This window comes from Diplotaxodon limnothrissa, linkage group LG10, assembly GCF_057381915.1.
Source record: "Diplotaxodon limnothrissa isolate DT_005_m linkage group LG10, D_limnothrissa_male_GT1.1, whole genome shotgun sequence".
Taxonomy (NCBI): Eukaryota; Metazoa; Chordata; class Actinopteri; order Cichliformes; family Cichlidae; genus Diplotaxodon; species Diplotaxodon limnothrissa.
Genome location: NC_140605.1, coordinates 26,951,982 through 26,977,876, shown reverse-complemented (window position 1 = coordinate 26,977,876; position 25,895 = coordinate 26,951,982). Strand labels below are relative to the sequence as shown.

The window sequence follows — 25,895 nt, the reverse complement described above, 5'->3', positions numbered from 1 at the left end:
AAACATGGAAAACAAAACAATAATAGCTCTGCTAACTTATTCAGTTTTAAAAGTTCACAAAATAATTATTTTAATTTTTCACCCCGTTTTTTTTTTTACCTTTGTTCACCAAAAAGTTAAATAACTTTGTTTCCTTTCCTGGTAGTGCAGATAACCCAGAATAAGCTTTATCGCGTCATCAGTTTCACCAGTAAATGGCTGCATTTCTATGACAGTAACACCTTCAAAGGAGGAGTCGTTCACAGCAGAGTTTTTAACACAGAGACAGTTTTATTAGCCTGAACAGATCAGCCGAGACATCTGTCTGAAGCCGCTCGAAACCAGCAACCACCACAGAGGACAGACGACCAGAGCAAACATTAGTGCCAACAGACAAAATGTAACACACCAAGTTACCATTTCTCTCATACATTTTAATATATATACTTTGCATGTATATACACTCAGGGTGGTGCAGTGACGTTCCCAGGGAGGCAAAAGTGACGCAGCAAAACATTTACACACACGAGCCACTGAGGAAGTTTACAGTGAAGCAGAAGTTGCTGTTTGAACCCAGATTCAGTCATTGCAGAGGCCGTTTGTGTTTCAGCAGAAAGAAACGACTTCCACCTCGATGAGGTTGATCTTTTTTGTCCTAACCGTTAAGTAAAGGCTCCTACTTTCAGCAGAGTGGCTTTGAGAAGCATGTCGAAGTAAGGCAGGGCGCTCTACTCAGTAATGACAGCAGGTGTGAGGTAACGTTTTCCTCCTCTGAGTCACAACTTCAAAAACAAAGACTGAACATGAAACGGCTGCAGGGTAAAGATGGGATTTGTCTTATTTCACTTCTGGGGATGTTCTGGGAGTAAACAGGAGTCTGGCTGTGTAGCTAACCACCTCTCGTACACACACTCGCTCTCCAGTTGATGAAGGTTTAAGCGTTACTCAGGGCGTCCACACCTGGCAGGACTTTACCTGAGGACACAAAGAGCAGATGCTCAGTCAGGCTCAACATGTTAAAAACAGTGTTTTCTATTCTGTGAGTGAACATGGGGCAGCTTCTCCCATCACACACCCTCCAGCAGCTCCAGGCTGGCTCCGCCTCCCGTGCTGACATGGCTAACTTTGTCTTCTGTGTTCCACTTGGCGCAGCAAGTAGCGGTGTCACCCCCACCTGAACAAACACACGTGAACGATTTAAAGGTACAAAAACACCATTAAATTATACTTTTACTTGCTCTTTGTGCACATTCCACACATTTATGTTTTGTTTTTTTTTTGTTCACCCAATCAAACAGCCTCATCATTTAATCTCGCTGTAAACCCCCTCATAACATTTACGATCACTGAATGTTATTAAGAAGGTGACATGGCTGCAGTAAAACCATCATAAATGACTCATTTTTGGACTAACTGCACATGTGGTGCTACTGTTTGTACAGCAAACAAACCAGATGTAAGAACACACCTCATTATGAAAGATCTGCTTTTATCTGACAGTTTAAAAGGTGCAGAGAGACAGGAAACAAAGCTTTTCTCCTCAGCTTTGCATACTCAAACATTTTGTTTATTACGATTTGTCAGTAGTAAAAGAACAAGATCTTAAAAAAAAAAAAAAATAAATAAAAAATATGGAACTGAACCTGAATGATTAAAAAAAAAGAAAAAAAAAAGTCCGAACTGTAAAGCTGCACTATAAGTAAACGTAATGTTCTTGAATGCAGCACGAGTCCCTGTGTGTCTCCAGTAAACACTTGTGTCCCATAAACCAGACTACAAATAAATCACAGTAAAATCTCCTTGTGATGAGCGAGGGATGAAACTGAGTGAAACTAAGGAACACGCTCCCCATTCGTCTCCTCTTTCTTACCGATGATTGTGATGCAGCCAGATTTGGTCACCTCGACCACTTTGTCCATCAGGTTCTTCGTCCCTTTAGCGAAGTTGTCCCACTCGAACACACCGACCGGACCGTTCCACACGATCTGCTTGGCCCTGCCGACCGCCTCTGCGTAGGCCTTAGAGCTCTCGGGTCCACAGTCCAGACCCTGCAGAGGAGGAAAGAATGCTTAACCTTTCTTCATAGTCCATTAAGTAGTTTTAATTTAAAATAACTTGTCCTTTCTCACCATCCAGCCGGCGGGGATGCCAGCAGCAACTGTTGCAGTACCGGTGGCGGCATGTTCGTCGAACTTGTCAGCAGTGACGAAGTCGACGGGCAGCGTGATCTTGACTTTGTTCTTCTCAGCTTTGGCCATCAGGTCTTTGACGATGCCGGCGCCCTCCTCGTCATACAGGGAGGTACCGATCTGACAGGAGCAGGAGGACGGGAGAAAAGATTTGTGACTTACATGAAACCAGCAAAGACACAATTAAAAACAAGTAAATCTGAGGAACTATATACGAAGAGTATTCAGAATGGGGACACATTGAACACTTTTGAACATCCTAAGTTTTGCATCTAAAACTTTATATTCAGCTATACATTTTAAGATTTACCGTAAACTTCCATGACTATTACTTTAAAAAATAAATTAATATACAGCCCTCTGAAATCTGATGTTTCTTTATGATACAGACAGGACTGCAAGAAGAAAAAACATTTACTCAAATCTGCAGACATTTATCACTGCATGATTCATATTTTGGGTTTTCTTCTATACGAGTCTCAAAGAGGTTTTGTGTTCAAGTCCTACTTAATGTTTGGAAGTTGCACCGAAGCTACCCCACGAGATGAAAACTGTCGAGTTAAGCTGATGCTGAAACTTATTTTACTTCACACCCTTCATGTGTTGAGCAAGTTTGTGTCATTTCTAGTGGAGACGCTCAGTGCCATTTAAAGGGAAGTGACAACAGCTTTCTGATATCTTGCAGCCTCAGATGGATCAAGATCATTTAGGAATGTACACAACACAACATTTACCGCTCAAACAGGAACAGTAGGAGGATGCCCGTTTCACAGGGCAGATTTGCCCATTGTGGTGCAAAATAACCTCACCTTTTTGTAGTTTCCAAGTATACTAAATCTAAAAAGTTATGCAATGTCACAAATGACTGGGATAAGAATTTTATAGCTGCACCTGTAACTGTTTGCATTGAGGCACAAATCACAATAAGTAACGGCCTGTCATTTTTAAGAGCTCCAGCTTCTTTCACCTCACACCCACTCTGTCTTCATACCTCTGCTCTTGCCTCATAGTTCAACTGTGAGCTTAGTGAGATTAGGAATCTTTTTGCCCAGGCAGGCAGCAACTTATCACTATTATTGGGTTTGTGGTAGCTATTCATTTCATAAACTGGGCAAATAAAACCAGGAGGAGGAAACTGAATAAAATCTGCTTGTCAAGAAGTCAAATTTAGGTCACAATCGTGACTTTCGGTCTCTGCAGTGATGCAAACAAAACTGTTTCACAAGACCGTTTCGTCACTACAAAAGTCCAAGTGTGAGCTCCATTAGAAGGAGAAATTTTATTTTATTAATCTACCTGAGGCTGAACACTGAGGTTAAAACATGAATACTCATGGAAAACTAAGAAACATATCCACTCAAGACTCAAAAAGCATCACTGTTTTAACTTAATAGTGTGTTGTATGCGATGTTTTTTTAACCGAGTCGTCTTTTTTGGGAAGTTCATCCAGCACAAGGGGAGCAAGTGTAAATGCAAACTATGTACAGCTAAACAATGTGCTGAAGCTCAAAGCTTTCTGAGGCACAGAGCAGGCGACCTCCATCAGGTGAAGTCATTTGAGCCACCATTTTTAACGGTTTGATTTTCGAATTGCTTTGGCGACGCATCCTCCTCCTCACCTCCATGTTGTTGAGGACTTTGAGGAAGGTGAAAGCCATGCCACCCCCGATGATCATCTCATCAACCTTATCCAACATGTTGTTGATCAGCTGGATCTTATCTTTCACCTTTGCTCTAAAACAGAGAAAACACGTCAGGACAGACAAACAGTGACAATCCTGAAATTCACTCATCTGTACATACAGGAGCTAAAAACTGGTTTATTTTATTAGTTAAGATGTCATAGCCAAATTTTATCCTTAGATTTTCTCTCTTTATCAAAACTGCACAGTCTTTCGCCGCAGGGCATCTGGTGAACCCACTGCCTCCTAATGCAAAGTTCTGTGAGTCAATAATTCAATTAAGTCTTTGATTATATAAGATTAGGCATTTCAAGCAAAAATATTCACTGGCTCTCTGTGAGGGCCTCCTCCTCTTCCTTTATGCTTTAAGGGTTTCATGTAGGCTTCGTGACAGCTGCTGTAGTCTTTGGCTTTGAATGAAACTCTTCTTTGTAAAGTAGCATCTAGTTACACTGAGACAAACTTTAGTAATTCAAAGTCTTTTAGCAGTGCATTATTTCTCCATTATTGTTAAATATTGGCTCATGGAGCTGCTTAGATATTATATTGTATTGCATCCCACCACACAGAACAGTGCAGGAAAACCATTAATGACAAGAAATGGTTGAATAATCTGGTTTTTTGTTGTTGTTTTTTTTATTCCAATATTCGAACACAACCTTCTGTCATTATACCAAACCCTTATCAATAGATCTGCACTGTTATTACATTTCAACTGTAGTTATTAAAAAGAATTATGTCAGTGAAATCAGAAAGCGAAGCTGCTAATCGATTTATCTGCACCTCTGTACCATTAACCTCACCGCTGATGACTTTGAGCTGCAGAAAAGTCTGCAGTCTCCTATTGCAGGTGTAATGTTGTAAGTCAGGGGTTTAACAACAGCAGTCGACGCAGATCATTTACACACTAATGGTCAGCATCCTCACAGAGGAGCTGATTGGCTGCAGCAGTCGACGCCGACTGCCAGCAATTGTTGCACAATGTACTCTGGCATGTTGCCACATCTGGCTGGCAGCAGACCAAGCAAGTTAAGGGTTATGAAACCACGGCAGGACAGAGGTACAAAGCTACAGGAAACAGTGCCACAGTCTCACTAAAACTGTTGATCAAGTCATTATTCCTGAGAAGCAGCTCTTATTCTCACTGTATAGAAGCAATTTCTATACAATTAAATAGAAATACATTCTAATGGTTACCTTATACAAGACTTTGACACGATTAGCAACTGTTAGAAAATAAAGTTGTTTATTTTGGAAGTCCTCACTTAATGATGGAAACTGTAGTTTTACTTCTGTGCACAGAAGGTTAGTGGGCAGTTTTCTTTCTGAGCATAATTTGCAGACACATGATAAAAGGTTTAAAACATACATAAAATTTTGCTTGTTGACCACCAAATATTTGTGACCATAAATCAGGGGTTAGAGTATAAATCAAAATCAACTTAAATCTTAATCCTGGATCTGCCTGCTCACTGAGCCTTGAATAAAGCAGTGCACAGTGACACCACAGACAATATAATGAGCTTTTCCTCTATTCCTGGCTGGACACCCTGTGACCCTTCCTAAAGAACTGAGCAGAAGAAAATAATGTCTAAAGTGGACACAAATCAGAACTAGTGACCATGCTCTGCGTAGTTTTTTTTTATATTGTCCAGCCAACATTTTCAAACTTCATCTGTTAAAAAGAGATGTTCTCACCCTCCGAGGATAGCCAGGAAGGGCCTCTGAGGTTTTTCCAGAGCCATGGCGAAGTAGTCGAGCTCCTTCTTCATGAGGAAACCAGCTGCCTTCTGAGGCAGATTCACTCCCACCATGGAGCTAACAGCGACAAGGATGAAGAAGTTACAAACTACTGAATTATACCATTTAATTAAACTAATCGAATTGAAACTTCTCAAAGACCATCTGCTTTGAGACCACAGATTTCACCTAGTGATCATCACTGTATCCACCTGACCTGCGTGGCGCTCACCTGTGGGCTCTGTGAGCCGTCCCAAAGGCATCGTTGACGTAAACGTCTCCCAGTTTGGACAGAGACGCTCTGAAGAAATCAATCTGCTCCTGGGTTGCCTTCGTCTGGAAAGACAAGAGAAGACAAACACCATTTGTTAAGGCTGCAAAGTGCAAAAGCAAGAGTTCATTTTACTTCAACAAGACTGTTGGCCTAAATTCAGGGACTCGTTTAAGTCCTGTGAACTGATGCTGCATGTCTCATCATCCTGATCTCAAAGCAGTTTTTCCTTGTTTCAGCTCCAATCCAGTTCCACTGTCCACATACAAATAAAAGCTAATCTACCTGCCACCAATGAGCAGAGGGCAACACCTACATACCCAAATATCTTCAAGCTCAACTCCGTTTTGTGTCCAGGTATAATCGGACTGCTGTCAATATGAACTCAGTTTATCCATCAGGATTCAGTCAGTACATTGTGGGTCAGGTTTCTGATGCACTTTAACAGGGAAAGGTCACAACTGTGAGACTGTAGGCAGAGTAAAGGTCAAGAGAGCTCTTTAGGGGTCGACCAAATGCCAGGGAGCCCAGGTCACTTCTTTCCAAGGGACAGGTTTCAGGCTTTAAACTTTTACCCCCCTCCAAAGAGTATGAGCTTCAGAAACCAACAGAAGTTAGCAATTTTTGTAAAATAATTGAATAGCTGCAGATTAGTTTTCCATTACTTGACCAGACTAACTACTTGCTTCAGGCCAAAAAATAAACTGGGTAAAACTAAATATGGATCTTCCCCCATAGTTCGACACAGTGATGCTTTTAATAGCCAGACCTCCAAGCTGAAATAACCCTGATGAACTTCTGTGAAAGTTCATCAGTGAAATGTCACAGCTACAGAAAACACTTTACAGTTTCACAGGCCGAGTCCTCCTCCTGGCGACAAACCGATCCTTGTGTAAAAAGCAGTGGAGCGCCCATTTAAGTGAGAAAGTGAGACCATTTCATGTTTTTATAATGAGCTAAAAATAAAGAGACCGTGGTGTATACACTACAGCGGTACAGTAGAAACCAACCAGCATACCAATGAGGCCTCACAGGACAGGAAAAGCCCACAGACCTTCAAGATAAATGTCAACAGGTCAAAAGTGGTGCTCGGCCACGGCTCAGACCGATGCTCATTTCAGACAGCGTCTGTCTGCGAGTTTGAATATGCTACATTATTTATGCCTCAGCATAAAGGAGGAGATTAGGGAGTGCGACCAGGCATTCTCTAACCAGACTATTTATCCCAGAGATGGGAAATTGCTCCTACAGCAGCCTTACTAAACCACACCATAAATGGCTTATGAGTAGACGAATATGAATCTCAATAAAAACACAAATGACCAAATTTATCTTAAATAGGTAAATGAAAGCCTATTATTGTGTGTGTTGCATCATTAGGGCTTTTTAGAAAAGCTGGTTTTAGAAAAGTTTAGTCACATTTTCACAGTTAGTTTATTCTACGAACATAGTGCGGTTAACAGTGTGCTACAAAACAGTCTCTGCACCAGCACTGTGATGTCAGATGGTGATGCAGCAATTTCAGGAGAAGCTGCAGCTGGAGTGACTGAGTCTTCCTCCATGTGACCGAGCATAAAGAAAATCTGCTGAACCGACAAGGTGTTGGCCATTTTTCTGCTTCACTTTGCATCTTTTTAGGTCTTATTGAAAGTGTGTAAAATATAGAACACTTTTTTTAAACTATAAAAAGACACCTTTGTCTGAGGCCTGGGTCATATTTTCAAATACAATTTTGCCTTCCAGTGATTCATCCATCCATTCGCTTCCGCTTATCCTTTTCAGGGTCGCGGGGGGCGCTGGAGCCTATCCCAGCTGTCATAGGACGAAAGGCGGGGTACACCCTGGACAGGTCGCTAGTCTGTCGCAGGGCTAACACACAGGGACAGACAACCATTCACACTCACATTCCTTCGAACATTCACACCTAGTGACGATTTGGATTATCCAATTAACCTATCCCCACAAGCTGCATGTCTTTGGACGGTGGGAGGAAGCCGGAGTACCCGGAGGGAACCCACGCAAACACGGGGAGAACATGCAAACTCCACACAGAAAGACCCCGGCCTGATGGTGGAATTGAACTCAGGACCTTCTTGCTGTGAGGCAACAGTGCTAACCACCGTGCTGCCCGATTCCAGTGATTATGTTGACAAAATGATTGGGCCACATTCCCTTTCGCACTGACGCTCTCATTCTCCGTGTCTTTTGTGCTCGAAAATTCAACTGCAGCATGTTCGTGGATAGAGCCTGGTCTGTCCTCCGTGTACGGCTTGGTTGCCAAATAACAACTTGCTCAGTTACATTTGTGATGCAGCAAATTGCCATGTGATGCAAATAGAGAAAAACCAATTTGGCCAAACTACATTATTTCAATCTCTGAAAAATTCACTTCAGTGTGTTGTGAGAGGTTAATGTTCAACTTCTTTTAGATGGAGGCAAAAAGAAAAAAGTAGAGGACTGGAAGTAAAGAGACAAACTGTAGGACTACATGCAAGTTCTGAAAATAACAGGAACTTGATTGCAGCTGTAAGTTATCGTGCTCTTCTTCACACCGATGGCAGTTCAGAGACTAAATATTCAATTTTCTAATATGACTGTAGTCTTAGATGACAGACCAATATTCTGTCTTTAGGAAAACTGACACACACACAAAAAAACAAAACAAAAACTGAAGCCCAAACCACACATAACGCTGCCGAGTCTAACCACTGTTAACACTCAAACCTCAGAAGCTCACCTTGTTCCCAGAGGGGTCCTTCCCTTTGCCCTCCTCGGCAACGTGGAAGCGGAGGTTCTCCAGCAGGATGACGGATCCAGAGGTGGGGTCAGCACAGGCAGCTTCCACCTTAGGGCCCACACAGTCCTTCAGGAAGGTGACGTCCCTACAGTCACAGAATTAGTGAGTGTGATTATGATTGGTTCTTAGAGCAAATCTTCTCTTCTTTAGTGTATAGATAGACAGATATATACATTTTAAACGAAACAAATCTGCCTTTGCTAGAAGCAACCAAAAATAGCGTTAATATCTTTCTTACTAATACCAGAATATTTCAACCATAACAAGGACACCACCTCTGCCCTTGTTAACAAACACCACTTATTCAGGCCATCATCTCACCTCCCTAGGAGGGTCTTGAGCTCTGCGGCGACGGGCTCCAGGGAGTATTTCTCAGGCATGGCGTTTCCGTCAGGACGGCCCAGGTGACTCATCAGCACCACAGACTTGGCTCCATGATCCAGGCAGTGCTGGATGCTGGGGACGGCTGCCTTGATCCTGAAGGCACCACACAAGTGAACAGGAGTGTTTAGAAAAAAAGAATCAAGTCACACTTACTCAAACTTAATATTAATGTTCTTGCTTTTAGGAATGTTACATTCTTCCCTTTTCTGTTAAAAGACTACAGTTACGTTTGTCAAAAATCAAGGCCAGTGAGATCTTGACATCGATGTATGGAGTTTTAACAGAATTAAAGCATGCTAGGAAACTACATATTTTTTCAGTTTTCATTTCCGAGGAAGGCTCTCAGCAAATCTAAATCTGCTACTCCTCTTCTAGAAATCCCAGCTGCTTAACACATAACAGACTGAAAAGATTCAGAATAAGATAGACGCTACCTCTGGTTGTTTGTGATCGCCTTGTCCTTCATTGGAACGTTGAAGTCGACTCTGAAAGAGAAGAAACATTTCACATCAGAAAATAAAACCAGGATGCTACAAAGTGCTACAAAATTTTAGGGAATTTGGCAAGACTTTAAGACAGGGGTGTGGAACTCTAGGCCTCAAGGGCCAGTGTTCTGCAGGTTTTAAATATCACCCTGGGTCAATACACCTGAATCAAATGATTACTTCAAGACATATTGAGTGGGTAATTTAGTCATTTCAATCAGCTGGGTTGGATCAAGGACACATCTAAAACCTGCAGGACACCGGCCCTAGAGGCCTGGCGTTCCCCCACCCCTGCTTTAAGACTATACCCCTTACCCATTTGTTAGAAACCAGATGTAACTGGCAGCTGAGACAGGAGGTCTTGATTTAAATCTTGCACCATTTTTAGCTCAGTGTTTGGTCCCTTCTCCTTCCTCTATTGACTCCTGGAGTCAGCTATACACAGCTCGAGTCCCCTGATGCCAAGCAGTCAATACCATTAGCTGAGAAGCTTTCCTCTAAAATGACTTTTAGCACGCTTTATTTTTATTTCCTATGTAGAGAGGAACATACGTTTTAACCTTCAAGGTTTTAACCTTGAATCCCCCCAAAAATCATCAGGACAGTAATAAAAATTTTTTTACTCATGCATGAAATTGGTCGACTTTGTTTTGTTTTTAAAGGTGGGGAAAAAAAAAAAAAGCCCATTTTGAGCCAGGAACTGAAACCGTTTTCCTTTTCATAGATGCACACTGGCAGCTTAGAGTACACGCCGTGTCCCTCGTACTCCAGCCGGTTACATAACTGCCTCTCCTTTCCCTCCCTCTGGGGAACTGATGCTCTGAGATGTGATCAGCCTGCACGCACTCTGTACCTGCCGTCATTGTTACAGCAATCCACTGTCTTAGTCTGAAAGCCATCAGTCAGCAATTCAGAGGCTCAACAGTAGGGCTGAACGATATATCGCATTTGCGATAATATCGCGACATGATCAAGTGCAATTTTCTAACCGCAAAGGCTGCGATTATACTGCGATTATATTATACAATTCATGGGCTGCATCCTCCTGAGGCCGCATTTGTAGACCGATTACGTCACAGCGACGCGCCGAAGGCTGTCCAAATTACTACCATATCCCAGAATTCATAGCGCGGCCCAGCCAAACTCCAGTTTCCAGCAATGGCGGCCGCTACTAAGTTTTAAAATTACTCATACTAATCTTTCTGGGTCACAAAATAAACTTTTAACATATTTTCAGGCGAGAAAGTAGTTGTGTAAACATCAAATATCTGCTCGGTTTATCAAGATATCCCATATTTGCAAAAGTGCTTCGACGTTTTCAGAGGCGTCTGCTACCCACCAGCTCGACAGCTAGCCGGGAGCTCGAGGGTTACTGATGCGGCCGAGAACGGCACAACTCCCGGCACATCATTTTCAGATCACCGCGGAGTTTCGCTGCTCGGGTTAAACGTAATATATAAGTCACTTAGAAAACCTAAAAATGTTATTGTTGGGCTTTTTTCAGTGTTTTGTTTGTTCGTGAGTAAATCGGTTTGGCTGAGATTAAAGTTATTAGATTAGATAAAATAAAACTTTATTAATCCCCCGGGTGGGTTCCTCCTTGGTTTTCACACAGCTGACTAAACGTCAAACAGAAAACTTATTAAACAGAAGTATGAGACAGTCGAGAATTTACACCAGTGTCTGGTTATATTTTAGATAGCAAGAAGCAGACGGCCGAGTTTATTAAACTCCACCGAGACAGCGGTGACGCTAATCAGAACTAGCCTTCTGATTAGCTAATCAGAAGGCTAGACCGTCCAATTTCACGCCTTTAAACTTTAAAGGCGTGTTTGTGTGTGTGTTTATACAATTGCTATTATGTTTGCACTTTATGTGTAATGTTACTGACTGCAGAGATCAGTAAGATGTGTGTATTTTTTATTTATTAGTTTTATTTATTTAATATTATTTTTTAATTGAATGACTGTCTAGTAGTTCACAGATGTCGAAAAACTGAGTGTGGTAAAGCCACTGATTTTTTTTATGTATATTTCTGCAATCTGCACATTGTACTGACTTTCATTTTAATGTTTACACCAGGGTTCCTTGTCAGCACTTTATGCTCAGATGTTTGTAAGCTAAAAATAAACTATTGTGTATGTTCAAATATACTGTTGTGATTGAAGAAGTTAAATAAAAATGTCAGTCATCAATTCATGCATCACCTCATGTCATCATAACAGAGGTCTGTCTTCCAGGAAAGAACAGTTTAAAATTAATGTAATATAGTATTGGCCATACTATATGATGTATTGCTTGTCTTTGTTTAATAATACAGAAGACAAATACCTTAAAAAATAATCGCATATCGCATCGCAATATTGGGGCAAAAAAAATCGCAATTAGATTATTTTCCATAATCGTTCAGCCCTACTCAACAGTAGGATCTTGTTCACAGGTGCCACTCATCCAAAAGCTGTGATAGTTTTCCGCTCTACTTCTGTAAATTTCTGCATTCCCCCCCTGTTGCTCTTGAATGCAGATCTTTATACAGTTTATAGCACAGTGGACTCTAAAGCTCTTTTAGCTGCTTTACAACTAGAAATAAGCTCAATGAAGGAGTTAACAGCAGCTCAGCAGCTGATTTTCATGGGAATTTTCAGTCACTTAAGACTTGGATTGCAGTAGACTTGAAGTCTACTGCAATCCATCAAGTAAAACTTTAAACCTTTTTTTTTAATGCTGTAAAGTTTGGTACATTAACATGTGAGGGTATTTCTCACTTTTGTACAGAGCCCCAAAAAGCACTAGTGTGTTTGACTCTCCATTTTTGCCTTCATCTTTCTGTTCGCTGGAATTTTGCAACCCTAAAACTGACATGTTTCATGCTGCTGCAGCAGGAGCCTACATGACAGAGGAAGCCAGCTGCAAGTCTCTGCTGAACACATTTCAATTCTGTCAGCCACTTCAGGTCTCTATAGCAACATAGAGCCCTTTCCCCTTTTCAATAAAGAGCCCCTCCCCCTTTTAAATTCAGGGCCAGCCTTGTTCAGTAAGGAAACACCGATTCACTGCCTCCATCTGAATCTGGGGGAAAAAAACCCACCACCACGTGTCATGCCACGACAGGCCCTGGGTGTGATCTGACGTAACCCATTGTCTAACTGTCTTAGACCGGCACAACATTCGCTCACATAACTCAACATGTGGTGAATTTTGACCTTTTAACACTCAGCAATACGGGTGAACCTTGTTCTAAGCCACCTGGTGTTGCATCACCAAACTGAGCGAACCAGCATGGCCCTCTGACATTTTCACACATGGTGTCAGTTTCAAAAGTGCCTTCAAGATCACTGGAGGGGGCTGCAGAAATATAAAGTGAATGACTGCCAAATTAGACTAATATAAATTTGACTTCAGTTGTGTCCAGTTAGGATGCAGGGCATCTTTTCTGCTAGAGAGATTTCACTGGAAGATGGGAATAATAATAAAATAAAACAAACAAATTGGACTGAATTGCCAGTGACCTAATCATTACCTGTTAAAGTGGATCAGTCGGCTGATTAATAAAGTCAGAGTCTTGTTTGATTCAGTTTTCAAGCAATTAAAGTGTTTCTTTGGCTCAACCTTCATATCCCAGCTCAAAAATCACTCAACTTTTTTGGGTTGTTTTGGGCCTCCTAAACTACTGAGAATGGATGTCAAAATGTGAATCTGGATATTTGCGATAGCTATTTTTTGCCGATTATCATTAACTATGAAATTAATAATCCCTTTCATAGATAACGCCAACAATTGCTAGTTTTCCCTCTATATATGAAATAGTTCCTGGTGCTGTCTGAATCATCACCTTTAAAATCTCCTTTGAGGCCTAAGCTGAAATCTGAAGACTTCAATAACATTCATCATCAATTTTCAGGTTTTTAAACTGACAAACTCATTATTATTAGAGGGATGCTGGTGTATTTTACAGGACTGACTCGGATGCCAGTGGTTCCATCCATCCATGCAGCATCTCCGCACAGGCACGTAACATGAAAGGAAAACGTGACAACCGACGAGTTCACTTCCTGTCGTCTGCCCGTCGGACTAAACCGACTCAGACACCATTTAGCCATCACTTTAATGCCCTCACATCACTGTGTGTGAGCACCAAACAGTCTGCCACCGCAGGAAGAACAAACACGACATTTTGGAGAAGCTCATCAATAATCTCATTTCCGATTAGCCGCTACGGTGCCAGCAGAAGCTAACTGCCAGGCGATAATTAACGCTCACCTCATAACGACCCGCTTCCCCTTGACGTCCACCTTGTCCAGGGTGAGTTTGTTAGACAGAGACATTTTGCTGAGTTTAGCTGCTTCTTTCGTGCACCTTCCTTTGCTGGATCTCCTCCGCCTCCTTCGGCTGTTGGTTAGCTACCGAATGACAGCGGTGACCTTAACGCAGCGGAGGAACACCACCGGGCAGGGCAAATCGCACACCCGCCGCTGCTGATTGGCTAATGCATTAGGAGAGCTTCCACGCTGATTGGATCGGTTTGCTGTTTATCTTCTGATGCTTCCTGATTACTGCATCAGCTGAACTTAGTGGATGTCATTCAACCCCCCCTCCCCTCCTGCATACTTTAGAAGATATAGCAAAGGCCAGGGACGGATCTACAGTCATGGCATTGGGTGGCATGTGCCGCCATATAATAGTCTTTTGTCACCCCAGTCAGTCAGTCATCTGCAAAACTAGGGTGGCACTAAGGGGGACAAGAAATTATTTTAGGGTTCCACATGCCACCCTATGCCACCCCTGTAGATCGGCCCCTGCCTATATGCTCTTTTTAAATTTTATTGATAGCCACTAAAACCATAATTATGATTAAAATAAACTATATATACTGATGCTTTTTTTCCTGAATACTGTCATCACGTTTAGTGCAGGAAAAAAATGGTAAAAACGTCATTTTCAAATGACAGCACAAAAAAAGGAAAAAAATGCTACCACGAAAAATGTACTGTGTCGACCAATAAAAAAATGATATGGCAGCACATGAGGTTTGTGTGACTAATGCGAGAGAGAGAGCGAGTTTTGAAATGTGAGAGATTTGTGAAGTTTAGCATTTTGTGGTGTAGTTAGTGTGTAGCATTGTCTAGTATAGTCAGTGTGTAGTGTAGTCATTGTTTGGTTTTGTGTGTTAAAAAAATTAGGGTACTATTGAATGTCAAAGTAGGCAATGCTGTCTCTAAGTGGAAAAAAGGAGGAGCAATACACCTCCCATTGTTAGACCTGCAGGTTTTAGGCCTGTGGTGTTCTCATGTAATGTAACAAACCTCATGTTACAATTTTATTTTTTCTATTAAAAAAAGAGTGTGATGCTTGAGTTAGATTTGTGTGTTAGACTATATTTAAATGAAATGTGTATACTTTGATGTATTTTAACCATATATAATACATATTACAGAAAGTAACAGCTGCATATGTGTAAAAAAAAAAACTAAGGACATTTCTCTAGATCTACCCCTGGCAAAAGCATCAAGGATATTATTTTTGCAAAAATAAGCACATGAAGGAAAAATATAATTAGGTTAATAATAAGGAAAGTAATATCTGTAAGGTAAAAACTGTCAATACCGATTAATACTTTTGAATAAATGAATGAAATTCATAATACATTTTAAAAACATACCAGTAACTAAAACTTAAGAAATCTTTTAACAGATTATTTAGATTCAGGGATAGCTTCTTTCCCAGAGCTATCACCGTAGTAAATAAGCACAAAAACAATTGAACCTATTCCATACCGTCACTGTCATTATATTATGCTGCTATTCATACTGTCATTATATTAATGCTGCTATCCTGTATATATTGTACATACTATTGTTTGAGTACTTACGATTGTTTTTTTTGTACTTTTTATATTTTACATTTATATTTATTATTGAAACTTGCACCAAGGGAGTGGCACTCCAATTTCGTTGTACTCTGTACAATGACAATAAAGGCTATTCTATTCTATTATTGTATACACATCCTTGGATGAATATATTTGATGTACTGAGTACATTAGTTAGAAAATGTGTCACCACTTTGCAAAGGTCCCAAAAGAGATAGCATCATGCTCTGGGGCTGGTACAGTGGTACTGGTACATTGAACACAAATGGATGGAATAATGAAGGATGACCTCCAAATTCTTCAACTTCATCTCAAGTCAACTACATGGGTTGGTACCAGTGAGTGTACTAAAAATCTGACTACATTGGTATTCAAAGCTTTCCAGGTTATTTTTGTTTTTCAGGCCTGTATTTCTCATGTAACAGTATTTCTCATGATCACACAAACCTTGTAATTTTAGATTACCATATTGCTCCCTTCAAATGTCTTAAGCCTCTGTTAAAAAGCCTAATAAAAACACACGGCAGGTAGTAAAATCTGTATTATTTAAATGTTTTAATGCCCTTCAGCAACTCACTTTTCCTCAGTTCAAAACAGTTCTGTCTGATATCAAGCCAACTAATAACTTTATTCAAACAGATGGAGTCAGTAGAATCACACTTAATTTATTTGGACAAAGAAACATGTTGGAATAAACAAGAGCATTTGCTGTCTGAACACGCAGATATTTTATTCATCTGTACAAACAGAAGGGTTGGATGGAAGGTAGCTCTGTCATGGCACCTCTTCACTCCTCTCTCCACGGTTTGGGCTGGATCTTCCCGACAGGTGACAGATTCCAGGTGATGCCAGTCGAAGTTAGCACCTGAAGCAAGAGAAGTCAAATTTATTTTTTCAGAATTGCCCGGTGAAAATGAGAAAACAGACAAGTTTGGAAATATGAAACCAATTTTTAAAAAACTGAAAAATTTGCATATCAGTGGAAAATGCGAATGTGAAGTATCAAACTTTGTTTTTAATTACTTTTTACTTTTGCCATTTAATAAAAACACCAATACAGAAAACATGGTTATTCTGTAGAATTTCATTTTGAAACAAACGTCTCAATACAGTAGGGAGTCTATATTCAGTCCCCAAAACCTTGGCAATTGCTTTATTTAAATCATTTATTCTGTTTTAAACTGAATTAAACCAAAGTATAGTTTTAACAAATGTGATCTCAGTATCGACCAAACTAACCGCAATGTTTTTTGTTATCTTTAAAAATAGATTATTCCTCCTCCCCCCACACCAAACATCCAACCACACTGACTATATTATCAATGTTAAGGTCTGTTCAGGTCATGCTCATAACTGAATGTGATGCGATCAAACTTACGTATCCCCACACGGCTGTGCAGAAGATGGCTCCACTGACCAACACACCGGCACCGTACTTTGAGTGGAAATTCTGGGGGAGGTTGGATCCATGCCTCACCTGCCGCATGGCCTGGCCTACATGACAAGAAGAAACAGTCCTCATGTTAATGACTGAGCTGTCAGAATGAAAAGAGATGATATACAGAAACTACTGAAAACAATCAATGAAAAAAAAAAGGGAACAAAATCAATCAGTAACAGAAACTAATGATAAAAACAAAACAAATCTAAACAAACATCTTTTTGTTTAATTTTTTTTACTTCATCTTATTATTGATGTATATGTAGAGGTATTCATGGAGCGCTTCTATTTTCTATCTAAACTATGTGTTTTTGTGTATTTTTACAGTTGTCCCCTTTCATAACATACACAGTAACTCATTTTTAAAGTGGGGTTTAAAGAAACCAATACATGCTTAAAATAAGCACGTACATTCTGCTCTCCTGTAATAAATAGTATTTGTGAGTACAATTCGCTGTATTAAATGTTAAGCTCAATACTTCCACAATCAATTTCGCTTTCTGCTAGCCTCTTTTAGAAGGGCAAGTCAAGAGATTTACTAATCTTATTTGCCCTTGCAGTATCGCACTCTCACATCAGACGGGTACATTCGCGTACTTTCAAAAATGAATGCATACTAGGATAAATACTCGATAAAGAAATGAGCATTGCAAGTGTGTTAGCCTGTCACGTCTTCGAGTTACGCAGGTCAGAGGGTCGGACAACGACATGTTTATTGAATAAGGAGCACTTTAAAACGACTACCTAATAATGACTCTCACTTACGGGATATAACTCTGGTTATTAAATTAATCGGGAAAACAGCTTTTTAAGATTTCCTCCTTCAGTGGTGCTAAGGTTAGCCTGTCTGCATGCTGACTGCGGTCACCGGCCCATCAAACTGTCATTCTCCAGGTCAACTAGTATTAAACAGCACACCGATCTAAAAACGCAACCATTTAGGGCGAGTTTATATGAAAATAACTGCTTTCTTACCGCTAATGTTCACTGCAGCTTTACCAAACCGGTACATGTTGCCTAGCCTGATGTCTTCAGATACCCTTGAAGCACGGAAGTGTAATATGGCCGCCGCACGTAGACAAAGCGGAAGTTATGCTGCGTTCATGTTCAATAGTAAAATAGTCCCCGCCAATGTACTTGAGTAAGTCATTCAACCTTCCATAAAAAGGCTCTGGTCTCCGCTAGCAAACGAGCTGTTCTCGTGACGATGTTTTTCAATTTTCACATCAACCTACTATATTAAAACCTGTGGAATTAATGCTGATGCTTAGTTATGTCAAATTAAACGGATATCCGCTAAAGATAATATAAATGACTTCATATTTATCCCACTCTTCTCTATTCCCTGAACGCAGCATCATCACGAGTCTTAAAACGAGCATGCGCAGATAAAGTCTTAACATTAAAAGTGAATACAGAAGATAAATACGCACTTTAAGCTGAGATAAAGTTGTAAAATACGCTCACATAACTGGCAGTTGCTTTTGTTAAGAAATATAACGACATATATTACAATCGAATCAAATCATAGGCTACACAGTGTTAGGGTTAAGACCCCTACTAACAACATCGTTGAGCACCGTGTCAGGATGGCCGAGTGGTCTAAGGCGCCAGACTCAAGGATAATCTCCTTCCGCAGAGACGGGACTTCTGGTCTCCGAATGGAGGCGTGGGTTCGAATCCCACTTCTGACACATAACTTTTTTGGTTAAAATCGATGATACAAAATGATTAGGGTAGGCTGAGTAGGTTATTAGTTAATTTCTACAAATTAGTTTAGAACTAATTAACAAGTTTACCAGCTCAAACATTTATGCTAATGTTCTGAGCTTTCTGCACAAGTACTCACTCTGCATTTTGTAGGAATCGTGTGTTTGTCAGGCACAATCCAGGACTTTTTAAAATCAGAGTGCTTTTCAGATGTAAATGAAGTGTAGAAAACTGTTGCAGAAAACACTGATCCACGTAGATTTTCCTGTACAACTATTACAGAGAATGGTCCAGAAACAGAGAAACTACCCAGTGAGTTCTCAGGGTGAAAATATCTTGTTGATGTAAGAGGTCAGATGAGAATAGCCAGGCTCCTATGAGCTGATAGGAAGGTAACAGAAACTCAAATTCAAATTCAAAGTGTTTATTGTCAGTACAGAAGAAATAGCATTCTCTGTGCAATGACACTCTTCCTTTGCTGTCCATTCACAAATGCCAAGTTAGGTAAGGGGTAAAAGAACAAAAATACAATTAAATAAAATTAAATAAATAAAAAGATAAAATACGGATAAAAAAATAATAAAAAAGATAAATAATTACAAATAAGTAAGCAAAGAAAAGTGTGGTATGCAGATGTTGATGTCACTCTGTATATTTTATTTTATTTATTGTTTACTCTATTTAATTTGTAAAATATGTGTACACACACACACACACACACACACACACACACACATAGAAAAATATTTAGTATACACATCCAGAAATGCATATACTATTATATATTGTACATATATTTATTAGTTTCAGATGTAGCCATTCTTGTATTTTGCTTGTTTACATTATTGTATTTTGCACAACTCTGTTGCTTGTGAAGCTCGCACACAAGAATTTCACTCACATGTGCTGTACCAATGTACCTGCACATGTGATGTGACAATAAAGGTGATTTGATTTGATTTGATTAGATGGATGTACAAAGGAGCTTAATGTGCAAAGCAACCTGATGTGCAAAATTGCAGTTGAGGTAGGTCAGCTGTTCAGGAGTCTGATAGCAGTGGGGAAAAAGGAGTTGTTGAGTCGGGATGTTCTAGATTTCACACTTCTGAACCTTCATCTCGAGGGCAGTCCATAGCAGTAGTGCTGCTGTTCTTCCTCATGTCCACTATTATCTCCTTTGTCTTATCAGTGTTGAAGGCAAGGTTGTTGTCCTCACACCATGACACGACTCGTTATAACCGCGGTATGCAGAAGAGCATCTCTGAGCACACAACACACTGAAACTTAAACCAGATGGGCTACATCAGGAAAAGACCACACTGGGTGCCACTCCTGTCAGAAGAGCTTGCGTGGATTCGGCAAATAGGAGACTGGAAAAACATCACATGGTCTAATGGGTCTTAATTTGTGCTGAGCCATTCAGATGGTAGGGTCGGAATTGGGCATAAACATAAAGGCATGTAAACATGTTCAATAAAAATCTAAATATAGATATAGAAAGACACAAGACAGTCAAGTCTTCATATTGTAGTTTTTTTATTTAAATCAAAACATCATTTCAGGATTATAACAGTATGACTGTATGATGAATAATATATATACGCATACCAGGAATGTCAACATATTGGATGTTTTGTTTGTTTTAAATGGAAGTTACATAGAAGAAAACATTTTTCTACAGTCAGAAACAACTCCTGAGTTACAAATGAACTCACGTCTGAAGGCTTGAAAACGCTTCAAAGTTTAGCTGTTACGTCCATGACAGCTGATCTGAGGGTTGGTTTTGGTCTCTCTGTCATCATGGATTTAGTGTTAAAATCAAGGTAAACAGAATAAATGGGGGGAAATAATTTCCAAATGTTTGTTCGTTTAAAGGAGCACCACGGTGACCGCACTTACCATTACGCATTTTTTCTAATTCATTTACTGACAAGGTTTTTACATGTCTACTGCTTTTACAGGTCAAAAAGCAAATTGAGAATGAAAAGAGCAGCAAATCCTTTGTCTGGGATGTTGAATCCAGATGCTAAAATGCTTAACTGCTGTTCTGTGGTAAGATCGCAGGAGACAGCAGAGGGAGAGAGAAGATGGCCTTTCCATGCAGAGGAAACACATCAACCTGCACTGTCACAGTAGTATTATAAAGCTACTTTCAGCTGTTCCCTCCTGAAAGATACCCTTAAAGAACCCCAAAGGGATCTGTGTCTCTTCTTGGAGTCAAACCAGGGATCTTTCACTTGTTAATAGTGACTATGGAGACATTGATATAAGATCAATCAAATATGTTAAAGGTTCCCACCAAATCCCCTCAAAATCAGCTCATTTTTGGGACAGATTTAGTGTATTTAATTATGCCATGCAAAATTTGACCTTTATACTTGGAATATTTTTTTCCAGCTACAGGAACTGTTAGGAGTAAGCCGAAGGGTAGGGATAACAGACCTATGGTACATCATCATCCTCTTACAGTTTGAACATGCATGCAGGTACAAATCTTCAGAGATCATCAGTACAACAGGCCTGATGTGAAAGTTAGATGTAGTTTGTAAGGAAAATGTACTTACTCTTATAATTAAAGTGACAATGGACGAGTTTTAGATTTAACTTATCATGTTAGGAACTGCACAATGTAGCGGCTACAGAACAATGACACCAGCAGTGTTTAGACTACCTCCTTTAAGGCCTTGATTTAATGACGCAAGTCTGTGTCAAGGGCAGTGTATTATTATTTCCTGTGATTTATGTCATCTTACAGCAATGGATTTTCTTATCACACAGGCCCAAAGACTCAAATGTACAACTAACCCCTATGAGCCAAAGGTTCAGACTTTACACTGCTCAGTTTCAGACAGTTTTTTCTACTTTTGGGTCTCTGTGAGGTCACAGAGAGGGGATGTCAGCAATATGGTTATCTCAGGCACAGAACTCTGCCTGGTGTTTCTGATGGGCAGCCAATCATAACCAAAAATCGCTTCCTGAGACCCTACAGCGAAACCTGGCAACCATCAAGATGAGCTGATCACCTTTTTCAGCACCACATAACTACCAGGAGCTCAACAAAACGCTGGGATTGGTTGGTGGATCAGTGTTTGAGAGATTACAGTAACAGCTCTAAACAATTAAAGAACTCTACATTAGAAAGCTGCATTTCTAACCGTTAATGCCTTCAGACGAGATTAATAAAGATAAACTGAATTCAGTCATTGTATACAAGCCGAGATTGGTCCAAAAGTAGTGGTAGATGGTCAGAAGGTGGAGGAGTTTTCCAGCGACCCTATTAGGGTTATCAAATTACCAATATACATTAAGGCATCTTGTTCCCCCTTGTGGTCACGGTTCATGTTTTAGTTCGCCTTCTTGTTTTTTCCTTCCTCGTCATCGGTGTACTCCGTCGGCTCCTCTCCTGGCTTCAGAAGCTTGCCGATGTAGTCGTACTTCACTGAAACGTAGAACAAAAATCTAATTTAAAAAAAGAAAAAGAAAAAAGACCCGAAGGGAAAACAGCCAAGGTCTGCACGTTGCGATCTGCAGCTGTCTCACTTTATTAATGTGACCTCACACCAAGGCCACCTGCGTGAGGTGGCCATGAAACTCATCCAGAGCCGCCTCAAGTTACTCTTTTTCTCATTTTCTTATGAAAATCAAACATTTTATCACTGCAATTTTGTTTAAGCTCATACAAGCAGTGACATTCTCTGATCGCTCTCTCTCTGTGCTTCTGGGCTGTTTCAGGAAAAAGCCCTGAACACATAAATGGCAGAGATGGCCAAAATCTCTTCCTTTTTCACCTGCATGGTTCCAACAGGTTTTTGCAAATTTGCACTATGAGCATGATGGGAAACAATCTTAAAGCAATCCAGTTGTAATCTGATATCCTTTTAATCTGATAACAGGCTACTGACAGTGAGGAAAATAAATATTTGTGGCTAAAGGGTAAAGGGAGATAATGGATTAAGAGCTGGCAAATCAAACTGCCCGACATACTTGTTGACTGAAACCCTGGTTGATCTAAGTACAGGCTTTATTTTACTATAAATGCTTAGTAAATTATAAAATACACAAGAATTGTAAAACATTTTTAAATTTTTTTCTGTGGCATTTTTGGACCCTAATAACCTGACAGTGTGCTTTATCTTCCACTCACTGGTGAACTGAGACTCCCAATCAGAAAGGCTCTCCTTTTGCATGGAGTTCAGGTCCGACAGGTCATCGTGTTCATCTTTCAGGCCCTCCTTATCCAGGCAGAAGGTTGCCAGACCTCTGGATGCATCTCTGCCTGCAAACACTCCGTACGGTCCATCTGCAAGGTGAGGAAGACATACGATCAGATGATCGTGCATGGGAAAATATCTTGAATATTTGTCTTTAAACCACAGAGCGCGCTGAGGAAAAATCTGACGTTAAAGAAAGGTTATTTCAAATACAGATAATGATACATTTTCCCCAAAACCCCCCCAAAGATGTGGTTCATATCATTGAGGGTGTTTAAAACTCCTAACGAATGCTGTCTTATCCCAGAGTATACTGAACTAGGTGAGTGACCACCTGCCTCAGTTTGGATTTATTTAAAAGATATAACAAAAAGATCAGCATATAGAGTTAATCAGCCTTATTTGCCCCCCCAACAGCAAACAACAGCCAGTCCTAAGGTTTTCCTCGAGAGCTGCCAAAGCTTTTTCAACTTGAGGGCAAATTTTAATATAAGTGATCCAAACTCCTGAAATGAGACAAACCGTGGAATTTAGGCTACAGGGCAGGGTGTGGAATGCACTAAGAAAATCTGCGTGACAGATGACTATCATGTTGTCCAGAGGTTACACGCAACAGAGGTTACATTCTTAGATAAGACAAAACCCGAGAGTGCTCACTCTGTGCCCGTTTCCACAGAAGTGAAAAGTCACAGAGAAAATTGACTGTGTCCAGGAAATCATATCATCCACATCCAGATACTTCCCTAACTAATTTACTTACCTAATTTTTAAATTTTGTGTTTTCACGGCCTCAGACTTTTCTTTAGATTTTTGGCCATTTGCTAAACATATTTTTGGCTTTTATTAATTAAATGGAACTTAAAAAAAACTTGTTAAAGATGACAGTCCTGGTGGTTTTCACTCTTTCATTTCATCCTCTTAGAAAGTGGTTTTCAGAAATGGGAATGTGCAGCTTAAGTGATTTTGTTTGGTTTAAACGTATTGTTGTCCATTTTCTGTAAAGCTATCATCAGAAACAACTGCTATATCTGTGTCCAAAGCGTTGTGTATTGCATTGATGAGACATCAAGTGAAACTGAACCAGGGCTGGGTTGTACTTTTGTGTAATAACAGTTTGTACCATAAGATGGTGCAGTGAGTTTTAGATCAATTCTGCTTAGTCACTACAAAAAAAACATAGTCAAATTAATTCAAAGTAGTCCAAATGTAAAGCTATAAAAAAGAACAATCTAGATAACAGCTATTAAGACATTAACTACATGTTAACAGCACATTCAGACCAATCAGAGAGTCTATCTACTTTGTGTCAAGCTCTGAAGGCACCAATATTTTGACTCCTATATTATGTCCTCCATCCGCACAGTACATACTGTTGTGCTTTTACTATATTACCTGGATGCCCCGGGGCTCATATAAAACCCTGAATGGTCCCTACTGCAGTTTTAAACCCCTAATAGACTGGACTCTTCTATGGACAGAAGAAGCATCGGGTATGTTTTAAACATTGCAGGGATCAAGCCCTTTTTCTAAGGAGAACTCAACGTCTTCATAGACGATCTCTGGCTCCAAGGCCACCGCAGCCCCTCTGTTATGAAACGGGATCTCAGTTAAACAACTAAAGGGGGTGTGGCGCCAGCTCCAAGACACAGAAGTCAACTAAAAGTTGTGCCAAGCAGCAACAGTTTGTTTTTTTTTTGCATTTAGCGATAGTAACTAAACTAAAACCCACGCTAAACTAACTGCCGTTGGTTTTGTTCGTGGCACGAGGACACCACAGTTAGTAACCACTGCACGCGCGAACGTTACCTGGTCCGTAGAACTTCTTCCCTCTGGTCACGTCAAACACTTTTCCGTTGATGGCCATGAGGATCCGCGGGTTCTGCAGCCCATCGTAGGGCTTCAGCTCCGCAAGCGTAAAATCTCTCTTCTTCATTTTGGGCAGTGGTTTGTCCTCCTCGCTGAGCTCCGGTGGTTTGTCCCCGCGGAAGATTTTGTACAAAAGGAAAAAGCAGAGACTGAGCAGGGTCAGATTCAGCGGAGAAGTGAAGATCTCCTGAAAAATTCCACCAGAAGTTAACTCGCTAGTCTCTGCTTCGGCCATGTTGTCGTCTCTTTCCCCTGAACAGTGTGTGCTGGGTGGGATTGGTGGAGCCTGACCTCACACTACTCAACGGCTTAGGGCCGAGCCAGCGCTTGTGATCCCTGGACCAATCACAGTTCTCTCTCACCCTTACAGTCCGCTGTTTGGACCAATCAACGTCTTCTAAGTGCCTCCATAGATATCGTACTTTGTCCATGTAACAATCATCTGTGGAGGCCAAAAAAAGTCTAAAAAGCGCCAAAAACAACAAGGAAGTTACGGTGCGACATGAAACCACCACTAAAAGAAGATATAAAAGACTACAAACAGTTATGTAATATAACAAACAAATTAAACAAAACAACACATAAAATAAATACAGAGATGCAAATTTATACAAATGCTTCTTAATTCCTTTGTGTTCATTTTGGATGTTTTTGACTGCATCTTGTCTTTTTTGTGTATGTGGTCTTTGTTTTCTTCATTTGGTCCCCGAATTAAATTAATGTCCTTGGTCCTGTGGTGGATATCGTCAATAATTATATTGATAACTTTACACAAAAAACTAACAATAATTCTGTTTTAGAAATGATTAATATGATAAGTCTTTAATTAGTTCCAAAACAGAATAAATACATAATAAATAAGTAAATAAAGATATATTTCTAAAAAAAAAGAAAAAAAAAGAGTAAATGTAAACAAAAACAGGCTTAAAATGTTTAGAAGGTCCCAGCACAACTACATAATGGCTACATATTCCTATTAAAAGAGATAAAAATGACCACCACAACAAAGTTATGTTATTATAAGTCAAACACAAACAAATGAAACAAAGCAACACACATAAAACAAACACAGAGACGCAAAATGACAGAAAAGCGCTTCTTTGGACTCGGTGTGAAAGTGTTTTTGGTTGTTTTATGTCTTTTTGTGACTCTCTGTTACTTTTGAATAAAAATGTTTTTATAAAATAAAGTTTAAAAAAGTGGATCATTTTCTTGTGCCTGGTGGTCTCATTCAATAATTAATGCTTGAGATAAATATATCCATGAATTAA

The 25,895-nt window shown here is 40.1% G+C and overlaps 3 protein-coding genes and 1 non-coding gene across 4 annotated transcripts; 1 reads left to right on the top strand and 3 right to left on the bottom strand.

Moving 5' to 3' along the window:
* Positions 1–239: 239 nt before the first annotated feature.
* On the bottom strand, positions 240–13,958 carry pgk1 (phosphoglycerate kinase 1). The gene is made up of 11 exons (XM_085364678.1): positions 13,788–13,958; positions 9,477–9,527; positions 8,980–9,135; positions 8,599–8,743; positions 5,823–5,926; positions 5,549–5,668; positions 3,788–3,902; positions 2,109–2,288; positions 1,850–2,027; positions 1,055–1,153; positions 240–954 (listed from the first exon to the last, which is right to left on the bottom strand). The coding sequence occupies exons 1-11, from the start codon at positions 13,850–13,852 to the stop codon at positions 914–916; spliced, it is 1,254 nt and encodes a 417-aa protein (XP_085220804.1). The 5' UTR covers positions 13,853–13,958; the 3' UTR covers positions 240–913.
* A 1,994-nt stretch (positions 13,959–15,952) lies between these two features.
* cox7b (cytochrome c oxidase subunit 7B) lies at positions 15,953–17,912 on the bottom strand. The gene is made up of 3 exons (XM_085364023.1): positions 17,813–17,912; positions 16,775–16,890; positions 15,953–16,261 (listed from the first exon to the last, which is right to left on the bottom strand). The coding sequence occupies exons 1-3, from the start codon at positions 17,847–17,849 to the stop codon at positions 16,184–16,186; spliced, it is 231 nt and encodes a 76-aa protein (XP_085220149.1). The 5' UTR covers positions 17,850–17,912; the 3' UTR covers positions 15,953–16,183.
* Positions 17,913–18,420: 508 nt separating this feature from the next.
* trnal-caa (transfer RNA leucine (anticodon CAA)) lies at positions 18,421–18,531 on the top strand. Its single transcript has 2 exons — positions 18,421–18,458; positions 18,486–18,531. It is a non-coding gene; the product is annotated as a tRNA-Leu (tRNA).
* A 1,543-nt stretch (positions 18,532–20,074) lies between these two features.
* pgrmc1 (progesterone receptor membrane component 1) lies at positions 20,075–24,931 on the bottom strand. Its single transcript, XM_085364022.1, has 3 exons — positions 24,565–24,931; positions 22,692–22,847; positions 20,075–21,986 (listed from the first exon to the last, which is right to left on the bottom strand). The coding sequence occupies exons 1-3, from the start codon at positions 24,857–24,859 to the stop codon at positions 21,892–21,894; spliced, it is 546 nt and encodes a 181-aa protein (XP_085220148.1). The 5' UTR covers positions 24,860–24,931; the 3' UTR covers positions 20,075–21,891.
* Positions 24,932–25,895: the final 964 nt, after the last annotated feature.

What these genes read in the sequence shown, in the direction of transcription:
- pgrmc1 (XM_085364022.1), bottom strand. Translation starts at nt 24,859, where the DNA reads ATGGCCGAAGCAGAGACTAGCGAGTTAACTTCTGGTGGAATTTTTCAG. An exon ending in GAAGAAGTTCTACGGACCAG is followed by an intron (nt 22,848 to 24,564) that starts GTAACGTTCGCG and finishes CTCACCTTGCAG; the next exon opens with ATGGACCGTACGGAGTGTTT. An exon ending in TTGGGAGTCTCAGTTCACCA is followed by an intron (nt 21,987 to 22,691) that starts GTGAGTGGAAGA and finishes TCTACGTTTCAG; the next exon opens with TGAAGTACGACTACATCGGC.
- pgk1 (XM_085364678.1), bottom strand. Translation starts at nt 13,852, where the DNA reads ATGTCTCTGTCTAACAAACTCACCCTGGACAAGGTGGACGTCAAGGGG. An exon ending in AGGACCCCTCTGGGAACAAG is followed by an intron (nt 5,927 to 8,598) that starts GTGAGCTTCTGA and finishes TTGTCTTTCCAG; the next exon opens with ACGAAGGCAACCCAGGAGCA. An exon ending in AAGTCCTCAACAACATGGAG is followed by an intron (nt 2,289 to 3,787) that starts GTGAGGAGGAGG and finishes TGCTCCTGTCAG; the next exon opens with ATCGGTACCTCCCTGTATGA.
- cox7b (XM_085364023.1), bottom strand. Translation starts at nt 17,849, where the DNA reads ATGTACCGGTTTGGTAAAGCTGCAGTGAACATTAGCG. An exon ending in AGCTGCAGTGAACATTAGCG is followed by an intron (nt 16,891 to 17,812) that starts GTAAGAAAGCAG and finishes CTTGTCATGTAG; the next exon opens with GCCAGGCCATGCGGCAGGTG. An exon ending in GCACAGCCGTGTGGGGATAC is followed by an intron (nt 16,262 to 16,774) that starts GTAAGTTTGATC and finishes CTCTTGCTTCAG; the next exon opens with GTGCTAACTTCGACTGGCAT.